At 37.5% G+C, this 25,198-nt stretch overlaps 1 protein-coding gene across 1 annotated transcript in view; it reads left to right on the top strand.

Annotated features, from left to right (window-relative positions):
• Window positions 1–1,009: 1,009 nt before the first annotated feature.
• The window catches only part of PGM (phosphoglucomutase), a 30,459-nt gene continuing 6,270 nt past the window's right edge, over window positions 1,010–25,198 (top strand). Inside the window, exons 1-16 of the mRNA XM_089142533.1 lie at window positions 1,010–1,480; window positions 1,589–1,654; window positions 1,736–1,780; window positions 1,872–1,964; window positions 2,083–2,135; window positions 3,053–3,104; window positions 3,194–3,262; window positions 3,840–3,908; window positions 5,590–5,712; window positions 5,805–5,857; window positions 13,475–13,553; window positions 13,643–13,707; window positions 13,790–13,857; window positions 18,461–18,579; window positions 18,713–18,787; window positions 18,983–19,098. Coding sequence (XP_088998659.1) covers window positions 1,241–1,480; window positions 1,589–1,654; window positions 1,736–1,780; window positions 1,872–1,964; window positions 2,083–2,135; window positions 3,053–3,104; window positions 3,194–3,262; window positions 3,840–3,908; window positions 5,590–5,712; window positions 5,805–5,857; window positions 13,475–13,553; window positions 13,643–13,707; window positions 13,790–13,857; window positions 18,461–18,579; window positions 18,713–18,787; window positions 18,983–19,098 — 1,385 coding nt within the window. The 5' untranslated portion in view covers window positions 1,010–1,240. The remainder of the gene's footprint in view (window positions 1,481–1,588; window positions 1,655–1,735; window positions 1,781–1,871; window positions 1,965–2,082; window positions 2,136–3,052; window positions 3,105–3,193; window positions 3,263–3,839; window positions 3,909–5,589; window positions 5,713–5,804; window positions 5,858–13,474; window positions 13,554–13,642; window positions 13,708–13,789; window positions 13,858–18,460; window positions 18,580–18,712; window positions 18,788–18,982; window positions 19,099–25,198) is intronic.

The following is a 25,198-nucleotide window of genomic DNA, read 5'->3' on the forward strand; positions in this document are numbered from 1 at the left end:
ATCAAAAAAGAGATTTGGCATTTTTTTGGGGTCAAGAGCTCATTCATTCATTCAAATGAAACAATTTTAACCTACAGATATGGAAGACAAAAGAGAGAGATTTACAATGAAAACATGGGGAACACCCACCACTACTTACGTGTAGGATTTAAACGAAGCTTAGCACCCTGAGCTAGGAAATCAACAAAATGGATTTGTGACTTGGATCTATAATTAAAAACAATACTACTAGACTTAGAAACAAGCTTATAAATCTCTAAATTAAACTCCTACTCATCCAATCTAAAGATGTATTAAGTCCCAGTAGAGCTTGAACAGCTACCCTAAAATCTGAATTAATTTGTAACTTTTGAATACCCAAGGATCTTGCTAAAATTAGGCCATCACAAATGGTTCCAATCTCCATAACAGTTGCAGAAGAGCACTCACATCCCTTGCATTGTGTTGCTACGTACAAACCCTTCACTATAATCTGGTAGATACAATTCCTTGAAATTTGCCAAAGGTGGTATGTTAAAGTGGTTAAAGCCCCAACTTCCTTAGGGGAGGTCTTGGGTTCGCATCCACTCGGTGGCATTAATATAAAAGCTCCTTTCTGAGGAAGTAAACGTGGTGCACCCAAGCTGGGCTGGATGAACCTCAGTTCAAAAAAAAAAAAAAAAAACCATACTACAGAGCTAGTTAGAACCTTTTCAAGCAAGCTTGCGCCCTCGATTACTTCCTCAGACGGAGATTTATTATCCACAAGAGTTGAACCCATGACCTCTAGAAGCCAATCTACCAACCTGCATCGACATAAATAGAAATTACTATCACGTATCCCTACCCATCGGTGAAAGTACGATAATGCACGTAAAAGCCTATATTTGAATTTTTGGTTTCTTAAAATACACAATAAGGTTAAAATAGGTAGACCAACAAAGAACGAGGGTTAAAAAGGGAAAGAAAAGGGAAAAGAAAAGAAAAGAGAGAGCTTTAAGCCTAGAAAATAACGGAAAAATGAAGATCAGTAGGAGCGGAAATCAAGAAATAGTATTCACAGGACAAGTGGAGTGGCAGCAATGGATTTGGTCAGCAGAGTCAGCATCGAATCTGAAATTGTGGATCTTGGAATTGTTTTTCCATCGTTCAATCGCTGTGTGGGGCTTCTACTCTTCTTAACCTCTCTGCCTATCGACTCCATCTGTTCAACTCCTACAAGCCAGTTGCAGTCACTAGAGTGAATCGAAGAACACCAGCCATGGCGTTTGCTCTGAGTTCGTTTGAGATGAATTTGAAATCGCCGGTCAAAACGACGGCATTGGGAACTCCCAATGCTTCTCTTCCCATTGGTAGCAGATCTTGCTCCTTTCTCTCCTGTTCTTCGCCTTTTCTCATCAATCTTAATCGCATACCCTCGAAGTCATCAACTTTCGTCGTGAAGGTGTCTTCCTCTGCTTCTCCCTCAACCGCTGCTGTGGCGGAGCCTGGAGGCATCAAGGTTTTTTCTCTCTGTTTCTCTCTATCTTGTTGTCGATCACACTAACCCGTTCCGAGTTGATTCAGTTTTTCTACTCTTTCTAACTTTTACGATTCTGTCTATGCTTAGATTTCGTCAGTGCCAACTAAACCCATCGAGGGACAGAAGACTGGAACAAGTGGTCTGCGGAAGAAGGTCTTTTTTGCTGCTTCGTGTTTGTGCTTTCGTTTATCGATGCTTGCTTCTTATTACTGATCATTTCATGCTTATTCACAGGTTAAAGTCTTTATGCAAGATAATTACCTTGCAAATTGGATCCAGGTAAGCTCCACACAGTTCTGTGCTGTAGGATTTATTTGCTTTCACGAGCCTGTATGGATTCTGATGGTATACGTTCCCTTTCGCACTGTAGGCTCTGTTTAATTCTTTGTCACCAGAGGATTTCAAGAACGGTTTGCTTGTTTTGGGGGGTGATGGGCGTTACTTCAACCGTGAAGCTGCGCAGGTCCACTTCTTATACCTCAAACTTTGTCCATCATCGTCTTCTTCACTTACGTCTTTGTCATCTCTCTCTCTCTCTTTCTACAAGTGTAAACTAACTGTTAGCTCGACCCAATATCCAGACAATTATCAAAATCGCAGCAGGAAATGGCGTTGGTAAAATTCTAGTCGGCAGGTGAGTAGCTTCTTTGGTAGCCATTCTTGGTCTTGTATGAATCTGTTTTTCTGGACGATCATTAAGGTCTATGGGTGAAATTTATGGGAATACATTATTTATTTGGTAATTGGAGGCAGAAGTCGGCCGAACTCAACTCCATCTAATGCTTTTAGATATTCTATTTTCACAAGTTCTTTTCTTTCATCAAATCTCTAAACTAGTAGAAAATTGAAGAAGCTTGTCTTTTGTTGGTAGACGACAAGCCTTTTGAATAAAAACTTCACAAACCTAAGACTTGGTGAAATGTTTGCTTGCTTTTTCAATTCCGTTTTTGATCTTGAACATTCAATCTGATTCAGTGTCCAATTTGGGTTTCAATCCTTTGCTATGAAGGCATTATTGTCTCGCAAACATGTGGCTATTCATAAAGATTTTCTTCGATTGTTGATGGAATGATGTAGCTTTTGAAATGCAAAAGAACTCAATGCAAGATATAAGTATTTTAAATCAGCATTCTATACGAGTCCAGGACAAGTATCCACTATCTCAATGACTCCAGATGGTAAAATCCTACTTGGTTGGTGAGTTACTGGATAAAATATTCCCGATTCTCTGTTGAAACAGAAGTATGTTCACAGAAACTATTTCATACAATTATGACCAGGACTGTTAGGATTTTGAGTCATGGTCCTGGTGCCAAAGCAGGAATAGTATTTGGTCCAGTTGCTGAATCAAGTAGACAAGTACCCTACATATTTTGCCAGCAATGCTTCATCCTCTGAAGTATAAACAAAAACTTGAAATTCAAAGCCATTTTTGGTTCAAAATTTCTTATGCATTTGCTTGTTTCCTGCTAATATGGCATTTAGTGTACTCTCTGTGGATTTAGAGGTGAGTTGTATAGAATTCTCAGTATTTTAGTGTCTTTATGGTAGGGATGGCATATTTTCAACACCGGCAGTTTCTGCTGTAATTCGGAAGCAGAAGGTATTTTCTTTATCTATATGCGTTCTGCATGATTATGTCAGAGCATTAAAACCATTATTATTTTTCTTTGTCACATCTTGTTTGGACAGGCAAATGGTGGTTTTATAATGAGTGCGAGCCATAATCCAGGTGGCCCTGAATATGATTGGGGTATCAAGGTGATCTAGTCAACTCATATACTATTCCATATAATAAACCCTTCCTATCAAGGTGGACTTATGTGGTTTTATTTATTTATTTATTTATTTGGTTTGCCAACCCCGGTTTCCAAGGCTTTGCCTTGACTAATCCGTGTTCCACCTGGGTCGCACACCTGGCTGTGGTGGGTGAGTCTCCCAGCGGGGATTTTTTGTATCCACAAGGTTTCGATACCGGAACCTTGCTTAAGCGGACCAAGCTGCTTACCACTTGGACCAACCCCCGTTGGTATGTGGTTTTATTTTTTAGCCACCAATTAATTAAGACTTATATTTCAATTCTTTACTAGTTCTAAAAGTAATATATTGAGGCTTGTTTATTGGAGAATATGTTTCATCAATTTAATTAATTTTCCCACTTTGTTCTTTTAAATCCTGAACTTGCTGATATTGCATGCGTAGTCTTTTCAAGCATTCAGCGTAGAAGTATTGCATGCATAGTCTATTCAGCATAGAAGTTCATTGCATTTACAATGTTAAGTTTACTTAAGATTATATGTAGGTTTTGCTACTTATTTCTTTCTTTCTGTGTTTCCAGTTCAATTATAGCAGTGGGCAACCTGCACCTGAGTCCATAACCGACAAGATATTTGGGAACACTCTGTCTGTATGTTTTTATCAATTCTTCAATTTGCATGATGTTTTAGTTTCCTATTTAATTTTCTTCCAGCATATCAACATGCTTGATTCCTTTCTTGTCAAAAGAACAAATTATTTGTGTTATACGATCACTGTATATCAAAAAATTAAGATTCTTTTAATAAATATTTTTGAAGTCTCTTAAGTATGTTATGTGATATAAAACTGGTGGATGTCTCCTTCTCTCTCTATCTTATGGATCAAAAGGAGGTTCGTGGTAAAAATGAAGATTCAATTGAGATTGTCTTGGAAAAACTGAATCCCAACATGACTAAATTTGTTGGGAAAAGAAATTCAACCATTAATTATTTGTTGTTGGGTTAAGGAGTGTAAAGATGGCTAAGATAGTTGAAACAAGAGGAATCATTCTAGAAAATGAGGGTGTGCAGCAGTAGCCTGTGTAGAAAAAGGGAACCTAGACTTGCTTTCCTAACAACCTATTCTTAATGCAGCCTGTGGGGACCATGTATTTCTAGGCTAAGCACTTGCCAAATTCAACTTCAATTTCTATCCCTGTTTCAAAAATATGGATGATCTCACTGCAGAGCTTCACTCTAATGTGTTAATGCGAAAGAACTAAATTTCATGGGAGTGGTCGGAGAAGAGATATCTGACAGTGGTATTTTCTACAGAGCTTATAAAAAACTGAGCAAACATGTGCATTTGTACGTGTAACTTTCTATATGTGGTGCTTGCTCTCTGAAAATAGAAACTACTTATTCTATGAATAAACTAACTTTGCAGAGAAATCAAACTGATTCTTTCAACACTAGAATAGAAACTCTAAGTTGCAACGTTTTTAAATAGGAACCAAAAAATTAGAACCTAAATAGACTTAAAAGATCTTTTCATGGTCTAGTTTTGGGTTTCAAAGATCACAAGATTTTCTATATCATGGGCACAAAGGAAAAATAAGTGGCTGTGACACTGTTCACGTGAACAATGTTTTGGTCTCCTCTCTCCATGTTTTGTCCTACATCAGAGGGCCTTATGAAGACCTCATATCTTTTAGGGATCACTGTTGTTTTACTTCAGAGGGCCTTGTAGCTTCCAGGTCTGGTGACTGTTTATGGTGCATTGATTATCAAAAGAAGTGCCTTAGTTTTAAGAACAAGGCTGGACCTGCCAACCGGTATGCCTAGGCTAGAGAATCTCCTTCTTGGCTGCTAGTTGCAATAATACCTTCATGGGATAAGTACTTTACAGACTGGATGGCTTATTTTGTATGATTCCCATGCATATGAAGCGTACGTTTCTATTTGTTTTTTTAATTTCTCTTGGACTTGGTATAATCTAGCAAGATAGATATGTACGTATATTTAAATCCATTATAAAGTTTTGTGCTACCAGTTGAAAAAGGGGAGCAACAGCAATAGTTCTCTGATTGGATGTTAAATTGGGCCACATGTGCTGATCTGTCAAACCTAGTGCATCACATGGGTGTGACCTTCTTTGCTTTTCTTACGACCTTTTTGATGGCCATTCCATTAGTTTGTTCTCATCTTTGGCTTGGGTTTGAATCTGCATGGAACTGAATTCCTAATTTCAACCAAGGCACATCCCTTGTCACTTAGCATGACAATGGTTAGTTTAGTTGGTTAATTTATTGTTCAGCATTTGATTTTTGAATGATGGAACTGTATGTACAGATTTCTGAAATTAAGATGGCAGAAATTCCAGATGTTGATCTGTCCCGTCTAGGAGTAACAAAATATGGCAACTTCAGTGTGGAAGTTATGGACCCGGTGTCTGACTATTTGGAGCTACTGGAGGTTTATCCCAAGAACTCTAAGTCTTTAATCTTTGAATGACTATATTATCATCTCTGTGCATCTAAGAGTTGTATGGAAATCTAAATGTGCAGAAAGTATTTGATTTTCACCTTATTAGAAGTCTTCTTTCTCGATCAGATTTCAGGTACGTAATTTTTGTTGCTGGCATGCTCTGTTCCATCATGTACAAGGATGCTCCTTCTTTGACTCTTTGAGAGTAGCATTTCACTGCTTTTCTGTATGTTTTTTAGATTTTGCTACTGTTATTTTATCTTACAAGCTCATAACAGTCTCTCACTTGAACAAAATGAGATACCCCTGGTTCTGCAATGACTTTCTGCTTTGATAAGATCAAATTTTAAGGAGGGGAAGGTTGTAGCATTTAAACAGCTTAGCTGTCCAAATTGATCCCTCACTTATTGTATATAATATCTTACATTTAAATATGCTAATATTTTCTGAATTTTGAAACAATTAGCCAACCAGTAGTCATGGTTCAAGAACTCATGAGACATCTTGTTCTTTTCAAATGGTGAGGCAAGACTAGAGGCAACATGAGGAAGTTGTAAATCTTGGTCAAGTCAAGATCTCAGAAACTCAAACCACCCCATGTTATAAAAGGGTCTTAACTTGATCGAGTTGAGATATTTATATTTGATCTCATGGGGAGGAGGCCCTTCTCCCTTTTGAGCTGCTGCTGGATTTGCTGGAAATCCTCTGTTTGTTTGCTGGATATTTGTTGTGACAACATACTCCACCAGATACTTAGCACTTCAACACCCTCTGTACTTCATTCCGTCCATTAGCAAGCTAATTTACAGAAGGTAAGCCCTTTGTGCTTAGTGCTTATGACATAGGATCAGTCTTGACTCTCAAATTGTAACTTTGTCATTGGGTTATCCTTTGAATTATGAATGTGTATAATGTATAAGACTTGTTTGAAGTTGAACTAATGGGGGGGGGGGGGAGGGGCAGGAATAGAGAAAAAAGAAAGTTAAAGAAGATAGAGGGAAGAAGGGAAAATCCCAGAAGAATCAGTCTTGAAGAAGGGGAAAAGGAGAGGAACACTCATAAGAAGAAGGAGAGGAGAGGAGAGAGGAAGAAAGAAAGAGAGGGGGGCGGGGCTGCAAACCTACACTGCTAAAGCTTCAAGTCATCCTTTTTTCTATTCTATAAGTCTTTGTTATATTGCAATGTAAGGGCCTCTTTAATAGAAACTTAGTAGACTAAAAATAGAAACTAGTATCCTAGTACTAGTGACAATGGAGTTCTGTAAATATAGAAACTAATTAAAATTAGAAACTATTGGGCTTTATATTTCAGCCACATGCACGAATAACTTAAATAGAAACTACCGAAAGAGAAACTAAATTAAGGTCCTAAATCTCCCAAGAATAAAATCTTCATAAAATCTGATCTTGGGCCCACCAATCCTCCATGGGACATTCCTTGTAGGCCAAATAATGGGCTGTGATACTGTTCACGTGAACAGTGTTTTGGCCTCCTTTTTTCATATTTTGAGGTGGCCTTCAATGTTGGTTCGAATTGGTTCCTGGCTGGTTGTCCTGCATCAATTAATGTATGAGTATATGATGTACTAATGTGTATAGGCCATTTTAGGGCCTTAGCAGTTCCATCGTGGGTCCAAGGTGGAACTCACATTACACTACTTCTTTTTCACGTATCTCACAATATGTTTCAAAAGGGCTAAAATAGGCTGGAAAGCAAGTTTCAGCTCTAAATGACCCCTAATACCCGTTGAGTTGGTGGATTGATTTAAAAAAAAAGAAAAGAAAAAAAAAGTACTGAAATATAATTAAAAAAATCCCCCAACTTGGTGCGCTCTTGAGTAAGCTTGTTTTTTAAAGTTGGGGAGATTGTCACGGGGATTGAGTTCCTAACCTATGCTCACAATTCGCCACCCCCTTCTTCTTTCCTCTTCTCCCTCCTCTTATCTTCTCTTTCAAACGACCTAGTTGAACCAAAACTGTTGAAAGAAACGATTGTAGTAGAATGGCTTATTGATCCATGATCTCAAGCCCTCTATTTATAATTAAGTGGAAAGTAGACTATTACAAGGAATAGAAGTTTACATGAATGCAAACTCTAATTTAACTCCTATACAAACTCTTATTAGACTCCTAATAGAATCCAACACTCCCCCTCAAGTTGAGGCATGGATATCACACATGCCCAACTTGACCAAAAGAGTATAAAACATCTATCCAGGTAAACATCTGCAATTTGATCTTCAAACTTATAGATTACGTCTGCCTTATAGACTTTCATTTGCTTTGTCCTCATCTTTACTGCAACTTTATGTCTCCAAGGAAGAACGCCCAAGAAAAAAGGTAGAATCTTCAAATGTTGAGAAGACTAAATTTCTGCCCAAATCTGAGGGAAAATATATTTTTGGGGTAGCAATTGCTAGGGTAAAACAACCAAAGTGAAACTTTTGATTTGTAGCAATGTTAATCTTTAAAGGGAAAGTTTGCCAAGGGACAATCTCCAAAGGTAGGGGAAAATTTGTCAAGATAAGTGACAATCTCCAAAGGTAATAGAGATCAAGTTCTGCAAAGGTCAAACGACAAATCTTTTGCAAGGTTAGATTTTCGAAGGGAAGATGTCAAGTTAATGGGCAAATCTCCAGGGTTAACAGAGATCAAGTTCTGCATAGTCAAAAAGATAGTTCTATAGCAATGTTAGATCTCCAAAGTAGAAGATTGCGAAGGTAAGGGACAAACTTTCAAAGGAGTAGAAGATTGCGAAGGTAAGGGATAAACTTTCAAAGGTAACAAAGATCAAATTCTACATAAGGAAGTCTACATGAAAGGCTTTGAATTGTAGACATCTTCAATCTCCCCCTCACGTGTAGCGTTACACTTGGGAAGATAATAACAAAGGAAATTCCAATGGGGAAACTTGGAAAGGAAGAAATTGTAATGGTAAGATAAAAGTATCAGGAAAACAAATCTAGAGAAAATGAAAAAATTTGAAAGGGGGTTGACCGAGCCTACGGTGCCACTAATGAAGGTCTGATATTACCGAATGGATCGGATTACAAGATGTAGTCAAAGCAGAAGTAGATCCTCCAATCGGCTCGAGCAAATAAAGTCCATTTACCACGACCAATCTCCTTCCCCAGATCCTGAAGTAGCTAGGTAGGAGTTGGTAGGGGTAGTAGAGGAAGCAGTGTTCGAGGCTGTACCGGCAGTAGAAGATTGCAGAATATTTCGCAGAGTAGCGAACTCCTCCTGTGAAAAACCAACGTCTGCAGAGGGTGTGGTGGAAACTGTCTCAGAAAGATTAACCTTTTGTTTTCCCTGTCTTTGTGCTCGTTTTTGCTCAAAATCAGCAGGCTTCCCGTGCAGTTTCCAACAATTTTCCTTGGTATGATATGGTTTGTGACAATGCTCACACTTAACAATCTCCTTAGCCGGATTAGATTTAGTGCGAACAGACTGTAAAGCTGATTTCTCCATAATAGGAGTATGAAGCATGACTAATCGACGACTTTCCTCACACTGAACAAGAGCATAAGACTGTTCTAGTGTAGGAAAGGGAGAACGACTTAAGACTTGCACTCTGATCTGATCGTACTCCACGTTCAAACCCCGCCAAGAAGTCATATACTCGAATCTTATCAATGTACTTCTTATATGTCGCCACATCATCTGGATTAGTGGGGTGATAATCCCCATAATGATCCAACTCTTGCCAAAGAGATCGCAACTCAGCATAATAGTGGGGCACAGTTAGTTCCTTTTGGGTAGTCTCATGAAGCTTCTTTCGTAGCTCATAAACCTGTGCATCATTCCCCAACTGTCCATATGTTTCAGTAGTAGCCTTCCAGATTTGGGCTGCAGTATCAAGTAATAGGTAACCCCGGGCAATATCTGGATGCATGGAATTCAAAAGGAATGACATAATAAGAGAGTCGTTTGATATCCATTTATCCTGTAAAACACCTGCGGTAGTGGGTTTGATAGTAATGCCCGTAATGTATCCAACTAGTCCTCTTCCAAAGAATAGTCAGGTAAGCAGATCGAGACCAGATCAAGTAATTTGTGCCGTCAAATCTTACCGAAAGAGAATGAAAAGTGGAAAAATATTCGGATCCAGTGGGAGCAGTAGTATCATCAATAGGTGTCATGTTGACAAAATTATCTGCAGTTCTTCAGTCTTCACCCTTTCGAAGTAACAGAAACGTCGCAAAATGCAATAGCCAAACAACTCAGACAAATTTTCTCCTTTTTTTTTTATTTTTTATTTTTTAATTTTTTAATTTTTTTTTAGTAGAACTAAAGAAAAAATCTGGTCTGGTCTACTGGTTTTTGGCTAATAGAACCAGAGACAAAAAGGAAAAATATGGTTTGTCTATTTTGGATAATGAGCCAAGAACTGAACCAAACCAAGCTAAAAAACTGAACCAGAGGTTCAACCCAAAAAACCAACCAAATAAAATAACCAACAATATCTTCTTCCTCACACGCTCACACCTGAAAAATTGAAGACTTACCTGGTTCGATGGCAGAGGAGCAGCGATCGATCGAAACTCAGAAGAAGAAGATAGAAGAAGATGGGTTTGCGGAGTTCTTCTGCTCTTCTTCTTTCCTTTTTTTTTTCTTCCTGTTCTTGGTCTTTTCTAATCGAGCTCAGTGCAGCGGAACTTGAAGAACTGCCAGAAAAAAAGGCGATGAGTTTGAAAAAATTAGGAGCTTCAACAGTGTGCGATGTGATTTCTCTTCTAATCAAAAGAAGCAGCAAGAAGCAGCGAAACAGTAGGAAGCAGTTTGTGAATCGGTTCTTGTTCTTCTTCTTTCCCCCCCTTTTTTTTTTTTTTCTTTCTTGGCCTTCCCTAATCGAACCTATGTAGTGCAGCGGAACAAAGAACAAAGAGAGAAAAAAGGACGGAATTGCTAGAAAAGAAGAAAGAAAAGAAGGTCGATGGGTTAGAACCAACAGTGATGGTTCTTCTCTTCGATATTTTTTTTCTGTGGTCTTCTTGCAACAGAAAAGATAGTGCGTGAAGAACGAGAAGAAAAAAAACCCAATCGAATTTGCAGCAGTAACTGAAGAACGAAAAAAGATAGTGCAGAGAAAAAAAAGGAAAGAGAAGAAAAAGATCCTAATCGAATTTAGGCTCTGATGCCATGTTGAAAGAAACGATTGTAGTAGAATGGCTTATTGATCCATGATCTCAAGCCCTCTATTTATAATTAAGTGGAAAGTAGACTATTACAAGGAATAGAAGTTTACATGAATGCAAACTCTAATTTAACTCCTATACAAATTCTTATTAGACTCCTAATAGAATCCAACAAAAACAAATTCAAATCGAGTAACCTGGTTGAAGGTGGAAGTCTCCTGAAAAGTAGTTGCTAGCTTGGATAGAATGGAAGGAGGAAAAAAGAACCATCAATGTCGTCTTAAAATTTAAAGTTGAAAACCCAAAAATTAGAAAAATTCTCCTAAAATCATGGTTGGTTCTAAGTACTCCATGGAATTATATTTCAAGGACCAGGAGAAAAAAATGTAGTGTCATACTTGGCCAGGAGAAAAAATGTAGTGTCATACTTGGTATCAAATTATTTAAAATGTGTCCTTTAAAATAGGGATCCTACACAATCCTACTACAGCACAGCTTCCCCATTTCTTTTTCTGTGCATTCAATTGCTCTTTTGCTTGTTTCACCTTTAATTGTGGGGTGGGGACCCTTTTCTTTATGACTAGTTGGTAGAGGTGGTGAACACTAAATCGAATTGGTTGAGCTGGCGAAAACCAACCAAAAAGCCCTAAAGCAAACTAGTCAGCTTAGGGCTGACTGAAAATGTGACAAACAGAAAACTGAACTGAAACTGACTCCAAACTGATATGAACAGAAACCAAATTGAACTGAAACTGAAAACAAACCTTCTCTTATTGGTTTGGCTTTGGATGCACCCATTCTCATGCCAAAACTGATTCAGGCTGACTGACACATTAACACCTTTAACAATTATGAACCAGTATGTTGCTTAGTTGCCCTACATTGAATTTCTCTCTTTTTATCTTTTACTTCCTTAGGCAGGTATGGCAATACTTAAATACACAGCATTGCACCTCCTTCTTCATCCTTCCACCTTCACCTTTCTTGTTCTCTTGCACCTAAACTCCTCCACAATTCTATTAATCCCATCTTGGCCAGGTGCCTTGCATACTTTCAGCTTCTTAAGGATTCTTTTAGATTAGACATCCTACCCTTTTATATTTATCTATGGTGTGTTGTGTGCTGGTCAATAATGCAGTCTTTCAGGTCATTCTTACTTGAGTAGCTCCATTTAGGAGGTCATAAAGTTACTCTCCCATCTCTTCATAATACCTTCCTCCCTTTAAGTACTCTACCATCATTATCTTCAATACATCTAACATGACCAAATCTCTACTAGCATAATTGAGCACTAATTTCAATTATGAATTTGGTATTCCTTTTTAACTTTTTCCGCACCAATGGGTAATAGAAGATGAAATTCCAACATAGCTCCAAGAATTGGATCTCTCTCTCTCTCCCTCTTTTTGTCTCTCTGTCTGACTGCAACTCCACCCGTATCCCTGCTTCTCTTCCCAGACTGAACTAGAACAAGATGACACCAAGAGTAAAAACCTTCTAAAAGGAATGAATTATCTTGCAGCAAATGGCCTGCATTATCAATTTCTCCTCACAGTGTGGGTCATGAATTCAAAGAGTTATAAGTCAATCTGAGGTTGAAACAAATCCTTGGCAGTCATCTTCAGGTACATCTTGAATCAAAATTTCAGGATGGTCACCGAACCACTACCTGCTCAATCAATTTAATTTGAAGGAAGACTTCTTTTATGTCAAATCCTGCCCGAGCAAAGTTGTCAAGGACAACCAAAGATAACCAATGATCAGAAGGGGGGGGGGGGGAATGAACCAGAGAGTGAGTTGAACACAAATGTTCTAATTAATTTCAACATGAGGGGGAGAGAATCAAAATGCTTGTGAATGTTGTGAATGAGCTTCTCTAGAAGCTGGCTAACAGGGTGCAGCTGGGTGACTCTTTAGAACACCCAAAATATGCTTTCTATATTATGGAGTAATGTTGGGCAAATTGCATAATCGAGATACTGATTTCTTCTCACCTTCTGTTTTTAAGTATGAATATTTCTTTGAAAATCTTAAAAATGAGAGAAGAAAATAAGATGTACTGAGCTTCCAAGCTCTTAAACGAGAGATGCCCAATTAGTTTTGTAACTTTCCCAGCACCTTGACCTTATCAAAGTGAGAAAGATGCAACCAAACAACTTCAATTTCTTGACCAGAAAACTTTCATGACTTGTTTAAAGAATAGACTAGGGTGTTTTCATGTCTATAGTCCATGATTCAATTGGATCTATAGTACTTTTTGGCTTCTGTTATTTAATATACAAAGAGGAAGACAAATGTGGTCTGGAGTCACTGGACTGGATCAGGCTGGGTCGAATTTGCAGCCTGAGTGTGGAACAACCTGGCCTATCCTGTAAAGGCACATCTTTGTGCCCTTGCCTGGCACTAGCCAGGTGGGCCAGGGGTGGGGCTGGATTGAGACTTCCGTCCTTTATTCCAAACAGCATTTTACACTCCTTGTGCTAGTTACATATTGCACTGGATCTAAGACCGCTCATTATTATTTATTGCAATTTTCAGGTACACAATTATTTAATTGATTTTCTCCAAATTGGGTATGAATTCTCTGACATTTAAGTTGGGGCAACTTTTCAGGTTTGTATTTGATGCCATGCATGCAGTAACTGGTGCCTATGCCAAACCTATATTTGTTGATAGGCTTGGAGCCAATCCAGTATGTTCATGAATCTATGGACTTCTATTAACATTTACGAACTCAAGTTAGAGATGAAATTATTCATGGATGTTGGGTACATAATGTAGGATTCAATTGCAAATGGAGTGCCACTTGAAGACTTTGGCCATGGCCATCCTGACCCTAATCTGACGTAAGAAATCAAAATATTTCATAAGAAAATTGATTTTTTGTTGTTATTACTGTTTTGTTAATTTTGTATTCTATTGAAACAGGTACGCCAAGGATTTGGTTGACATTATGTACAAAGAAAATGGACCTGATTTTGGAGCTGCAAGTGATGGTATGTAAGGATAACTAGAAGAGTTTAAATTGGTTCTTAATGGTTCCCATTTATGCTCCTGTGTGCTTTCAAGACTAGTAGTGTTTTAGGTTTTGGATCATATTTCTTACTACAGTTTTTGAGGTTTTCTCTTTCAAAAGGTTTAAGATACTTTAGTTGGCCTCAGTTTGTTTGGCAAAGAAACTGTTAAAAGGGTAGAATCATTGTTGGTGTAATCACGATTCTTATCTAATTCCTACAATTTGCTGCTAATTTGTGGGCCTGTGACACCGATTGAATAGATAAATTGGCTGGTAGAGGCTCCAAATTTGAAGGCTACCTTACGAGCTCATATTGCCCAGATCTACCGCACAGCTCTAATTACTTATGGTTTTTCAGGTCTAACTGCCAGAATTTAAGAAGATAATTTCGAAAAAAAATTCAGGATGTAATTGCTTAAATTCAATATTGGTGACTTGGATTGGGAGAGACAAGGGTAACAAGTATGTTGTGGGGACTGGGAAGACAAAGGTAGGTAAATAAATCCTAAAATCTCATTTCAGAGAGTAGTATTCCACGGATAGGTGGAAAGGGACATCTGTTGTGCTTGTTCAAAGTAGGAGAGAGATAGAAAAGAAAGGAGGGAGGAAATTCACTACTGTGGGGGAGGGAAGAGATGGAGAGGTTGATTACTCAATATACAGAACATATTAGGCAATACCCCCCAAAAGAATCCCCTTTCCTATCTTATAAGGACTCCAGAAAATAAGTTAACTATTTTATATGTCATACTATTATATAAAAGCATGTACTCTTTCGTGGCAAATCTTTTTCTGTCATTTTTTGTCCTTATCTTCTTTTTTAAATACCATTAGTTTTGTAATGTTTTTTTTTCTTTGCTTATTTTTGTAGGGATATTTATGACATTTTAATTTTTAATAATAAATAATAGTAATATATATAATATCTGTATGTTAATCATGTTTTAATCTCTCTCGATCTCTCTCAATCTCTCCCAATCTCTCTCAATCTCTTCCTATGATGAAAGGTATTTCAATCGATCTCTCTCAATCTCTCTCGATCTCCTCCTCTCACGAAGGGAAGACGGAGCTATGGCTTCCCTCAATCGATCTCTCTCAATCTCCTCCTCTCACGAAGGAAAGACGGTGCAAGGGCTTCGAAGATTCTCAACCTCCTCAGCTTCAATACAAGGTTTGTCGAGAAAATACCATCTTTTTTCAACCATTATTTAATTCGTTAACCTTTGAACCATAACCACTATCCTTTCGAAGGCGATTTCTCCTCTTCGTCTTCTCTGTTTCTAATGCCAATCCATTCTCTCTGTTGAGTTTGCAGCAGCTCATCTTTCTCCATCTCCTGGTGCAGGGATTGTGAGAGGCAGAGCAGTTAACTGTAGGTTAGTTAAATAAATCTTTGAATTAATGAATTATTTAAGATTATCAGTTTACGATTTCATAGTGACGCAAATGTGGGAGTGAAGGATTGTATGTTTAAGAGCTACCATCTGATATTAGTAAATGGAGGAAAATGAGGCCTTCCGCGACTTTCTTGTTCTTGTGTAGGGTTTTGGGGTAATTCAGAGCTTGCTGGAACTTAGGGTGCCAAAGAATTAGGGTCTATAAAGGGGATTGGGTCTTAGTACTGTATAGGGGATGATGCCACTGAATTTGGGAGAATTCTAATGGTTATAATGGCTGGAATAAAGTTGCAGGTTTTAGATCTATAGGGTTTAATGGATGTTATAGTTCCAAGGATAGGTTTGGTCAATAACAAGGATTGAGTGGGTTTAACCTTCGGGGACTCCTTGGATGGAATTATAGACGAAATTGATGGTTGTGTGGCCTGGATTTTAGCTCAGATTAGTTACAGTTTAGGGAAATTCGTATTCAGCAGAAGGGAGGATTTTTATGGTGAGATGAACATACTTTTGGGATCAAAAGTACACACATGGAGATTTGGGCCTGTTTTGATGGAGGGATCTGACTAAGGAGCTTTGGGATCAGTTAAAGTTTGTAGGAGAAACCAGAATATTAAAGGGAAAAGTAGCATTAGAGTTTGGGGTTCAGATCCTTCAAGAAAACTTATTATAGTTGTGGATCTCCAATGGCAGCAGGTTGTACAATCTGATCCATTGCAAATTCGTTGTGGAGAAGATGAACCTTCAACTTGATTTGTAGGGGAGTTGAGTAGAAATCCTGGGCTTCTCGCCGACTAGGAGTCGACTGATTTCATAGTCTAAACAGCAGCTTGGACTTCAAAATGGCAAGGGGTTAATCAGCTCAGACTTGAAACACTAGACAAAGGGATCTCATAATGGATAAGAATGAAGCAGCAGCTAATAACTTGCTTGGGTAAAATTAGATTATCAGTCTGAAAATACTATGTTCATGATGGGGCTTAAATACCCTGTTAACAAAGTCTGATTCTAGCTAGGAATGGAAATACAAAATTCAAAACAGAGCACAAACTCCCTTATGTGTGGAGGTGTGCTTTTTTTACTTGAAAACTAATAAAATAATATGACTTTTAAGTGGTCAAATGGCAACATAAGCTGCAACACAAGGAAACCATAATGTGGGACGTGGTTCGATTGAACTGAACAAATAATGGCTGAAAAAAGATGGTATAGAAAATACTACTATGCTCTTAAATAAATATAAAATTGCACGTGCAAATGCATGTCGCTTGTTGTGCATTATATGCTAAACAGACAGTGTTATAATAATGAAATAAAAAATTTGGTTGAAATAGTACATTCAAATAAAAATGACCCAAAGGAAGAGTTGGTTCAGAGAAAGGGTGAATGACTAGGCGCTGAGGAACTGCAGGTCCAGTGGCTATGCTTGTACCAGGCAAGGTTGGAACAGTTGGCTGGGGCGTAGAGAAAATACCCGGCCTTATGGTCTGCATGTGTTAAAGAAAACAATAAGATTGCCTACTGAATGTGAATCAAATTTTTAAAAACAATCAGATCACATCATATTTAAGCCCTAAGCAGAATTTCAAACTGCATAGCCGTTTTATAGCGGAAAGAATAATTGTAAAGGCATCAGTGTCTTAAGTCATATGGGCAGGTTTATGGGAAGATTTAGAGTGTCAGATTCTACAGGGACAATAACAATTACAATGTTCGATGCTATCCATAGTATTGTTGAGTATTCAGCAATTGAATATGCATCATCGCCAAAAAAGGTAAATACAATATCTATTTATATTTAATTAGCATTATAAAATAATATATTTATAATACTGATTTAGATGACTCAATTAGAAATCTAATGTGTGTGTATATATATATATATAATTTTTAAAAAAAATTGAATTTTACAGCATAAAAGCAAATTAGATCATTGTCATGGTTGGGTGCATTCGTTCTACTTCAAATTCGATAGTAGAAACTGATACAATTTAAGATCGAAGGCCATTGTTGCAGATGTAATAGAAAATGAAGATGATAAGCTGAAGCAAGTAGTTGATTTAGACGAACGTAAAATGTAAAAAAATCAAAATAGAGAAAAATTATATATGATAAGTTTAATTATTCTTCATATGTATTAAATACTAAGATTATTTTTTTCTTTTCTTTTCAATGTCAATTTTTATTTGAATTTACTATTTCAAGCAAATCTTTTATTTCATTATTATAACACTGTCAATATAGCATATAATGCACAACAAGTGACGTGCGGTTGCACGAGCAATTTTTTACTAGTATATACATACATACATATACTTACTCGATACACAGAATATAAGAGGCAATATCCCCAAAAAGAATCCCCTTTCCTATGTTATAAGGACTCCAGAAAATAAGTTAACTATTGACTTCTAATATATATATGCCAAAGAGATTTGAACTCTTGAAGTCTTATTTATGAAGTGTTGCGTTGCCAACTGAGCAAGCCCCTTGGACTAACTTCTAGTGTTGGAACTTTTTTGACTGACAATGTTGTCTATGACTTGGACAGCTGTACATACCCCTTTCTATGTAAATTTCATAAAAAAAAAAGCTAATACCACGCCCCACACATCTAAGCATTGGCCTCCATGAAAAATTGAAAAAAACTAAACTGCTTTTTATTTAAAACGTATCCTTTAGTTTGAGCTCTGGTATTACAATTTTCCCAGAATACAGATCAAGATCTTTTTCTTGGACCCTGCTTACTTGTCATGGTTCCACTAATCGTACATCCAATTCCTAGAATGCGTCTCAAAATAGGATGAGTTACTCTAGAAGGTTCCTGGAACTATACTAAAAGTGATGTCATCACAAACAAATTTTATAGTATTTGAGAAGAAAACATGAATCCTTCAAGCCTCATATGCAGCTTAACTAAGGCTTTATTCATATACATTGGCTACATGAATTCTGTTCCACCAATCATTAGTTGGGAAAAGGCCAAGTTAAAGTTGAATATTTGGCCATTCATCAAAAATCCCCCCCCCCCCCACCGCACAAAAAAAAAAAAAAAAAAAAAAAAAGCTGAACATCTAAAGGTTGGGCGCATCCAATGTAAAGCTGTAACTAAATATAGTTTTTCTGACAAAAGTTTATGTTGGGATTTTTTTTTTAATAAAATGGAAAATTTTAATTTATTTTCAGGAGATGGTGATAGAAACATGATTCTTGGTAGAGGCTTTTTTGTCACTCCTTCAGACTCTGTTGCAGTAATTGCAGCCAATGCGGAGGCATCAATTCCTTATTTCAAGGGTGGTCCTAAAGTAGGAAGTTGTGCATCCTTTTTATTTATTTTTCTTCCCCTGATCAATATACATTTTTTTTGGATGGATCTGATCAATATACTTATACTCGAGATAATCACTGTTTATATTATTCTACCGGTCTGTTTTACAGGGTTTAGCCCGATCAATGCCAACTAGTGGTGCTCTTGATCGTGTTGCCAAGAAACTGAACCTTCCTTTCTTTGAGGTGTGACTTTACTGGATATACTTGGATTTCCTTCTTCTCTCCCCCCCGGGGAAAAAAAAAAAGAAGAAAAGGAAACCCTCTGGCCACTTTTCTTTGAGTAGTTTTCTGGATTTTCTTACTATCTGAGTGTGTATACCATATGCTCTCTCTATTTCTCTTGATGAACTGCATGTTAAATGAGTCCTCCTGGATCAGGTCCCTACTGGGTGGAAATTCTTTGGGAACTTGATGGATGCTGGGAAGTTGTCAATTTGTGGGGAAGAAAGTTTTGGAACAGGTTCTGATCACATCCGTGAGAAGGATGGTATATGGTAAAGCAACATTACTAGAGCTGAATTCTTTTTTCATTTGCAGTTGACTTACTCCTTTGGATTTTTTTTTTAATTTGTGGAGTATCTTTTCTTTTTATTGTTATTGGATTGGTCTATTTTGTGCTGATGATTGGACAGGAATATACCTACTTTTAGTTTAGCCACAGTTAGAAACCTCATTTTGTTTGGGGGTGGTGAGGTTGAAGCCACTGAAACACTGAAATTGGGGTGAAGATTTGCTGAAACCTTGCATATATTTTTTAGGTATTCATTATGGTAGAAAGTACAAACTATAAATCATGGTGATTAACTCATCAACACCTAAGTACAATGACTTAATACAAATGACAAGGATGCCCTAGTCTTCCACATCCAACAACACAATTTTGAGAGTTCCTGACCATGATATGAAATATGAGATGCTGCAAATTTGTCACTGCAATGTGAAGAACCAGCCAATGAGACACATGCACAGAAGATGGTTTTGAATGCATGTATGGTTGGTGGGGTGGGTAGGAGAATCTGTTGACAAAAGGCACTGCATTATGTCTCTACGAGTGGGTATCCTGCTCAAAACTGGGAATGAATGGAGAATTGTCACATGGACTGTACTCTGTCTGGCTATTCTTCCAATGAAATATTGGCCTTGTAAACAATGGTGATTTGAGAAGAGAACTGAAGAAGAAGAAGAAATGTATATGTGGTAAACTAGAGAAGAGAGTTGTATATACCACTGAGAGCATGGATCAAAAAGACCAAACTCTGGCCTCTTGGTTCTCGAGATTGGTCTTCAACACTCCCCCTCAACCTAGAGCTTATATAGTTACCATGACCAGCTTGTTACACATGTAGCCTATTCTGCCATTTCTTAAAGACATTATGAATGTTTGCAACTTGCTCTCCAGTTCTGACATGTCAAATTGACAGTCAATTTCGATGTGCTTCATCCTCTGAAGAAATACATGATTGGAAGCAATATGAGCTGCTGCCTGATTATCAAAACATAGCCTCCAAATGAATCTGCTCAGTTTGAAGTTTCTGCAACTTTACACCTCTCATACCACAAATAGCCTCCAATTGAATCTGCTTGAATTTGTAAATAGCAGATTTACATTATGTCTGAGGTTGCCAACTGTTGGATTCTATTATGAGTCTAATAAGAGTTTGTATAGGAGTTAAATTAGAGTTTGCATTCATGTAAACTTCTATTCCTTGTAATAGTCTACTTTCCACTTTATTATAAATAAAGGGCTTGAGATCATTGATCTAATAAGCCATTCTACTACAATCGTTTCTTTCAACATGGCATCAGAGCCTAAATTCGATTAGGATCTTTTTCTTCTCTTTCCTTTTTTTCCTCTGCACTATCTTTTTTCGTTCTTCAGTTACTGCTGCAAATTCGATTGGGTTTTTTTTCTTCTCGTTCTTCACGCACTATCTTTTCTGTTGCAAGAAGACCATATAAAAAAAATATCGAAGAAGAGAAGAACCATCACCGCTGGTTCTAACCCATCGACCTTCTTTTCTTTCTTCTTTTCTGGCAATTCCGTCCTTTTTTCTCTCTTTGTTCTTTGTTCCGCTGCACTACATAGGTTCGATTAGGGAAGGCCAAGAAAGAAAAAAAAGGGGAAAGAAGAAGAACAAGAACCGATTCACAGACTGCTTCCTACTGTTTCGCTGCTTCTTTCTGCTTCTTTTGATTAGAAGAGAAATCACATCGCACACTGTTGAAGCTCCTAATTTTTTCAAACCCATCGCCTTTTTTTTCTGGCAGTTCTTCAAGTTCCGCTGCACTGAGCTCGATTAGAAAAGACCAAGAACAGAAGAAAAAAAAAAAAAAAGGAAAGAAGAAGAGCAGAAGAACTCCGCAAACCCATCTTCTTCTATCTTCTTCTTCTGAGTTTCGATCGATCGCTGCTCCTCTACCAGCGCCTCTGCCATCGAACCAGGTAAGTCTTCAATTTTTTCAGGTGTGAGCATGTGAGGAAGAAGATATCGTTGGTTATTTTATTTGGTTGGTTTTTTGGGTTCAACCTCTGGTTCAGTTTTTTAGCTTGGTTTGGTTCAGTTCTTGGCTCATTATCCAAAATAGACAAACCATATTTTTCCTTTTTTGTCTCTGGTTCTATTAGCCAAAAACCAGTAGACCAGTCCAGATTCTTTCTCTAGTTCTACTAAAAAAAAAAAAAAAGGAGAAAAATTGTCTGAGTTGTTTGGCTATTGCATTCTGCGACGTTTCTGTTACTTCGAAAGGGCGAAGACTGAAAAACTGCAGATAATTTTGTTAACATGACACCTATTGATGATACTACTGCTCCCACTGGATCCGAATATTTTTCCACTTTTCATTCTCTTTCGGTAAGATTTGACGGCACAAATTACTTGATCCGGTCTCAATCGCTTACACGACTATTCTTTGAAAGAGGACTAGTTGGATACATTACGGGCACTACTATCAAACCCACTACCACGGGTGTTTTACGAGGATAAATGGATATCAAACGACTCTCTTATTATGTCATTCCTTTTGAATTCCATGCATCCAAATATTGCCCGGGTTACTTATTACTTGATCTCGCAGCCCAAATCTGGAAGGCTACTACCGAAACATATGGACGGTTGGGGAATGATGCACGAGTTTATGAGCTACGAAAGAAGCTTCATGAGACTACCCAAAAGGAACTAACTCGTGGCCCACTATTATGCTGAGTTGCGATCTCTTTGGCAAGAGTTGGATCATTATGAGGATTATCACCCCACTAATTTAGATGATGTGGCGACATATAAGAAGTACATTGATAAGATTCGAGTATATGACTTCTTGGCAGGTTTGAACGTGGAGTACGATCAGATCAGAGTGCAAGTCTTAAGTCGTTCTCCCTTTCCTACACTAGAACAGTCTTATGCTCTTGTTCAGTGTGAGGAAAGTCGTCGATTAGTCATGCTTCATACTCCTATTATGGAGAAATCAGCTTTACAGTCTGTTCGCACTAAATCTGATCCGGCTAAGGAGATTGTTAAGTGTGAGCACTGTCACAAACCATATCATACCAAGGAAAATTGTTGGAAACTGCATGGGAAGCCTGCTGATTTTGAGCAAAAACGAGCACAAAGATAGGGAAAACAAAAAGCTAATCTTTATGAGACAGTTTCCACTACACCCTCTGCAGACGTTGGTTTTTCACAGGAGGAGTTTGCTACTCTGCGAAATATTCTGCAGTCTTCTACTGCCGGTATAGCCTCGAACACTGCTTCCTCTACTACCCCTACCAACTCCTACCTAGCTACTTCAGGATCTGGGGAAGGAGATTGGTCGTGGTAAATGGACTTTATTTGCTCGAGCCGATTGGAGGATCTACTTCTGCTTTGACTACATCTTCTAATCCGGTCCATTTGGTAATATCAGACCTTCATTAGTGGCACCGTAGGCTCGGTCAACCCCCTTTCAAATTTTGTCATTTTCTCTAGATTTGTTTTCCTGATACTTTTATCTTACCATTACAATTTCTTCCTTTCCAAGTTTCCCCATTGGAATTTCCTTTGTTGTTATCTTCCCACATGTAACGCTACACGTGAAGGGGAGATTGAAGATGTCTACAATTCAAAGCCTTTCATGTAGACTTCCTTATGTAGAATTTGATCTTTGTTACCTTTGAAAGTTTGTCCCTTACCTTCGCAATCTTCCACTTTGGAGATCTAACATTGCTATAGAGCTATCTTTTTGACTATGCAGAACTTGATCTCTGTTAACCCTGGAGATTTGCCCTTTAACTTCACATTTTCCCTTCGGAGATCTAACCTTGCAAAAGACTTGTCGTTTGACTTTTGAGAACTTGATCTTTATTACCTTTGGAGATTGTCACTTATCTTGACAAATTTTCACCTTTGGAGATTGTCCCTTGGCAAACTTTCCCTTTAAAGATCTAACATTGCTACGAATCAAAACTTTCACTTTGGCTGTTTTACCCTAGCTATTGTTACCCCAAAAATATATTTTTCCTCAGATTTGTGCAGAAATTTAGTCTTCTCAACATTTGAAGATTCTACTTTTTTACTTGGGCGTTCTTCCTTGGAGACATAAAGTTGTAGTAAAGATGAGGACAAAGCAAATGGAAGTCTATAAGGCAGACGTAATCTATAAGTTTGAAGATCAAATTGCAGATGTTTACTTGGACAGATGTTTTATACTTTTTTGGTCAAGTTGGACATGTGTGATATCCATGCCTCAACTTGAGGGGGGAGTGTTGGATTCTATTAGGAGTCTAATAAGAGTTTGTATAGGAGTTAAATTAGAGTTTGCATTCATGTAAACTTCTATTCCTTGTAATAGTCTACTTTCCACTTTATTATAAATAAAGGGCTTGAGATCATTGATCTAATAAGCCATTCTACTACAATCGTTTCTTTCAACACCAACTGAACAGACCAACTCATTCGAGCCGTGGGGTGAACATCGGCCCTTTTCTGAGATCACAAACCTCTAGTAGAGCTAGATAGATAGACACACAGAGAGAGAGAGAGAGTAGAGTCTCTAAAGAAGAAGAAGAAGAAGAAACGTATACTCAGAAGACTAGAGATGAGAAGTGTGTATTCCACTGAGAGCAATATTATGTATATATAGGAAAGGAAGGGAATAAATAAAATCAGAAAAAGGACCAAACTAAACCCAAGTTAAGTCTCGACATTCATCTCCAACAAGCCTTATACATGGAAACCAAATATGGTACAACAATTGAAGCCTCATATGCCCTCTAAAACATGATAATCAGCAACATAAAATTTCTATTTTTTTCCTGGATAAAGCATAAATCCCCCCCCCCTCTTTTAATTCTTTAGCTAGTTCTAATGATCTTAAATATTTCAAGAAAATATTATTTTTTGGAAGAAAATAAATTCAGACACCATGAGGTAGATCAGCCAGTGGTGAGTATATATCTATAATATGGCCTCATCTAGTTTATTTTAACCCAAGATTTTTTTTTGTGTGTGTGTGTGTGTGTTGCATTTTGTTGTTGGAAATTCTTTATTTGACCAGTAAAAAATCTGCACCTTGAGGTCTTGCATTGGTCTTTAGTATCCGATATATGAAAAACTCCCCATACAAGGTGACCCGGTGTTGGAACCAATGTTGCAAGGTGCAAGCAGTCCGGATGCTGTGATAGATCATATCTGTGTTTTCTTTCTTCTTTCTTTTTTTTTTTTTTGGGGGGGGGGGGGGGGACAAAAAACAATTACATTTACACCCCCCGGAAATTTATTCTATTACATTTACATCCCTTGTGTTTTGAATTATATAACAACCATGCCCCTATTGTTAGAATACTAGGGTAAGTAATGAGTCAGCATGTACTGTATTTTCAAAATTCCAAATATTACTGTTCTTTGTTTCATACCCTAAAAGAAGAAGGCATATTCAAACCGTAGAACTTGGCTGAACTATCAATAGAACTTTGAAGTTTTTCATATTTAAAGATGACACTTTGAATCCTTGATAAACTAAAATTTTCCTTGCAGTTTCCTGAAAAGAAGTTGGCTCACCTTAAAAATTGACCGACTTTTATGTATATTGTTTTATTTTTTAAAACTTAGATTAAGACTCAATTGGGGTAAGTATGTCTTACTATGTTTAAAACTCACAGTGTTTGGCAAGGGGGACGTTTGTAATAGAATAAATTCCAAGGGGTGTAAATGTATTTGTATGCAAATAGAGGGGATGTAAATGTAATTTGCTCTAATTTTTAAGAACAGTTATTCTGAATATAGCCAAATCTTCCTTTGTAAGGATCAATTGATCTCTTTAAAGTAATGTGGCACCCCCTGCAGCAGTGTATTTTAGTAGTATGGTGTGTTTTTGTGGTGATAACTTTCCAGCATTTTTCCCTCTTCAGGTACAAATGAGCGAAATCACCATGTTCTGGTCAATATTTCAATTTTTACATGCGAAAAGCTGTGTAGTTTCAGAGAGATGATGGTCATGATACACACAATACTAGTGTTTTGGAAATTTTTTTGGTTGAATCTCGTATACATTTGTTCTGTATGTTTTCATCTTGGGCTCTTGGAAACCACTGAAGTATTCGAAATTGCAGCAAACTTTTGT

Source organism: Hakea prostrata, chromosome 1 (assembly GCF_041222555.1).
Source record: "Hakea prostrata isolate BN-2017 chromosome 1, UWA_Hpros_2, whole genome shotgun sequence".
Taxonomy (NCBI): Eukaryota; Viridiplantae; Streptophyta; class Magnoliopsida; order Proteales; family Proteaceae; genus Hakea; species Hakea prostrata.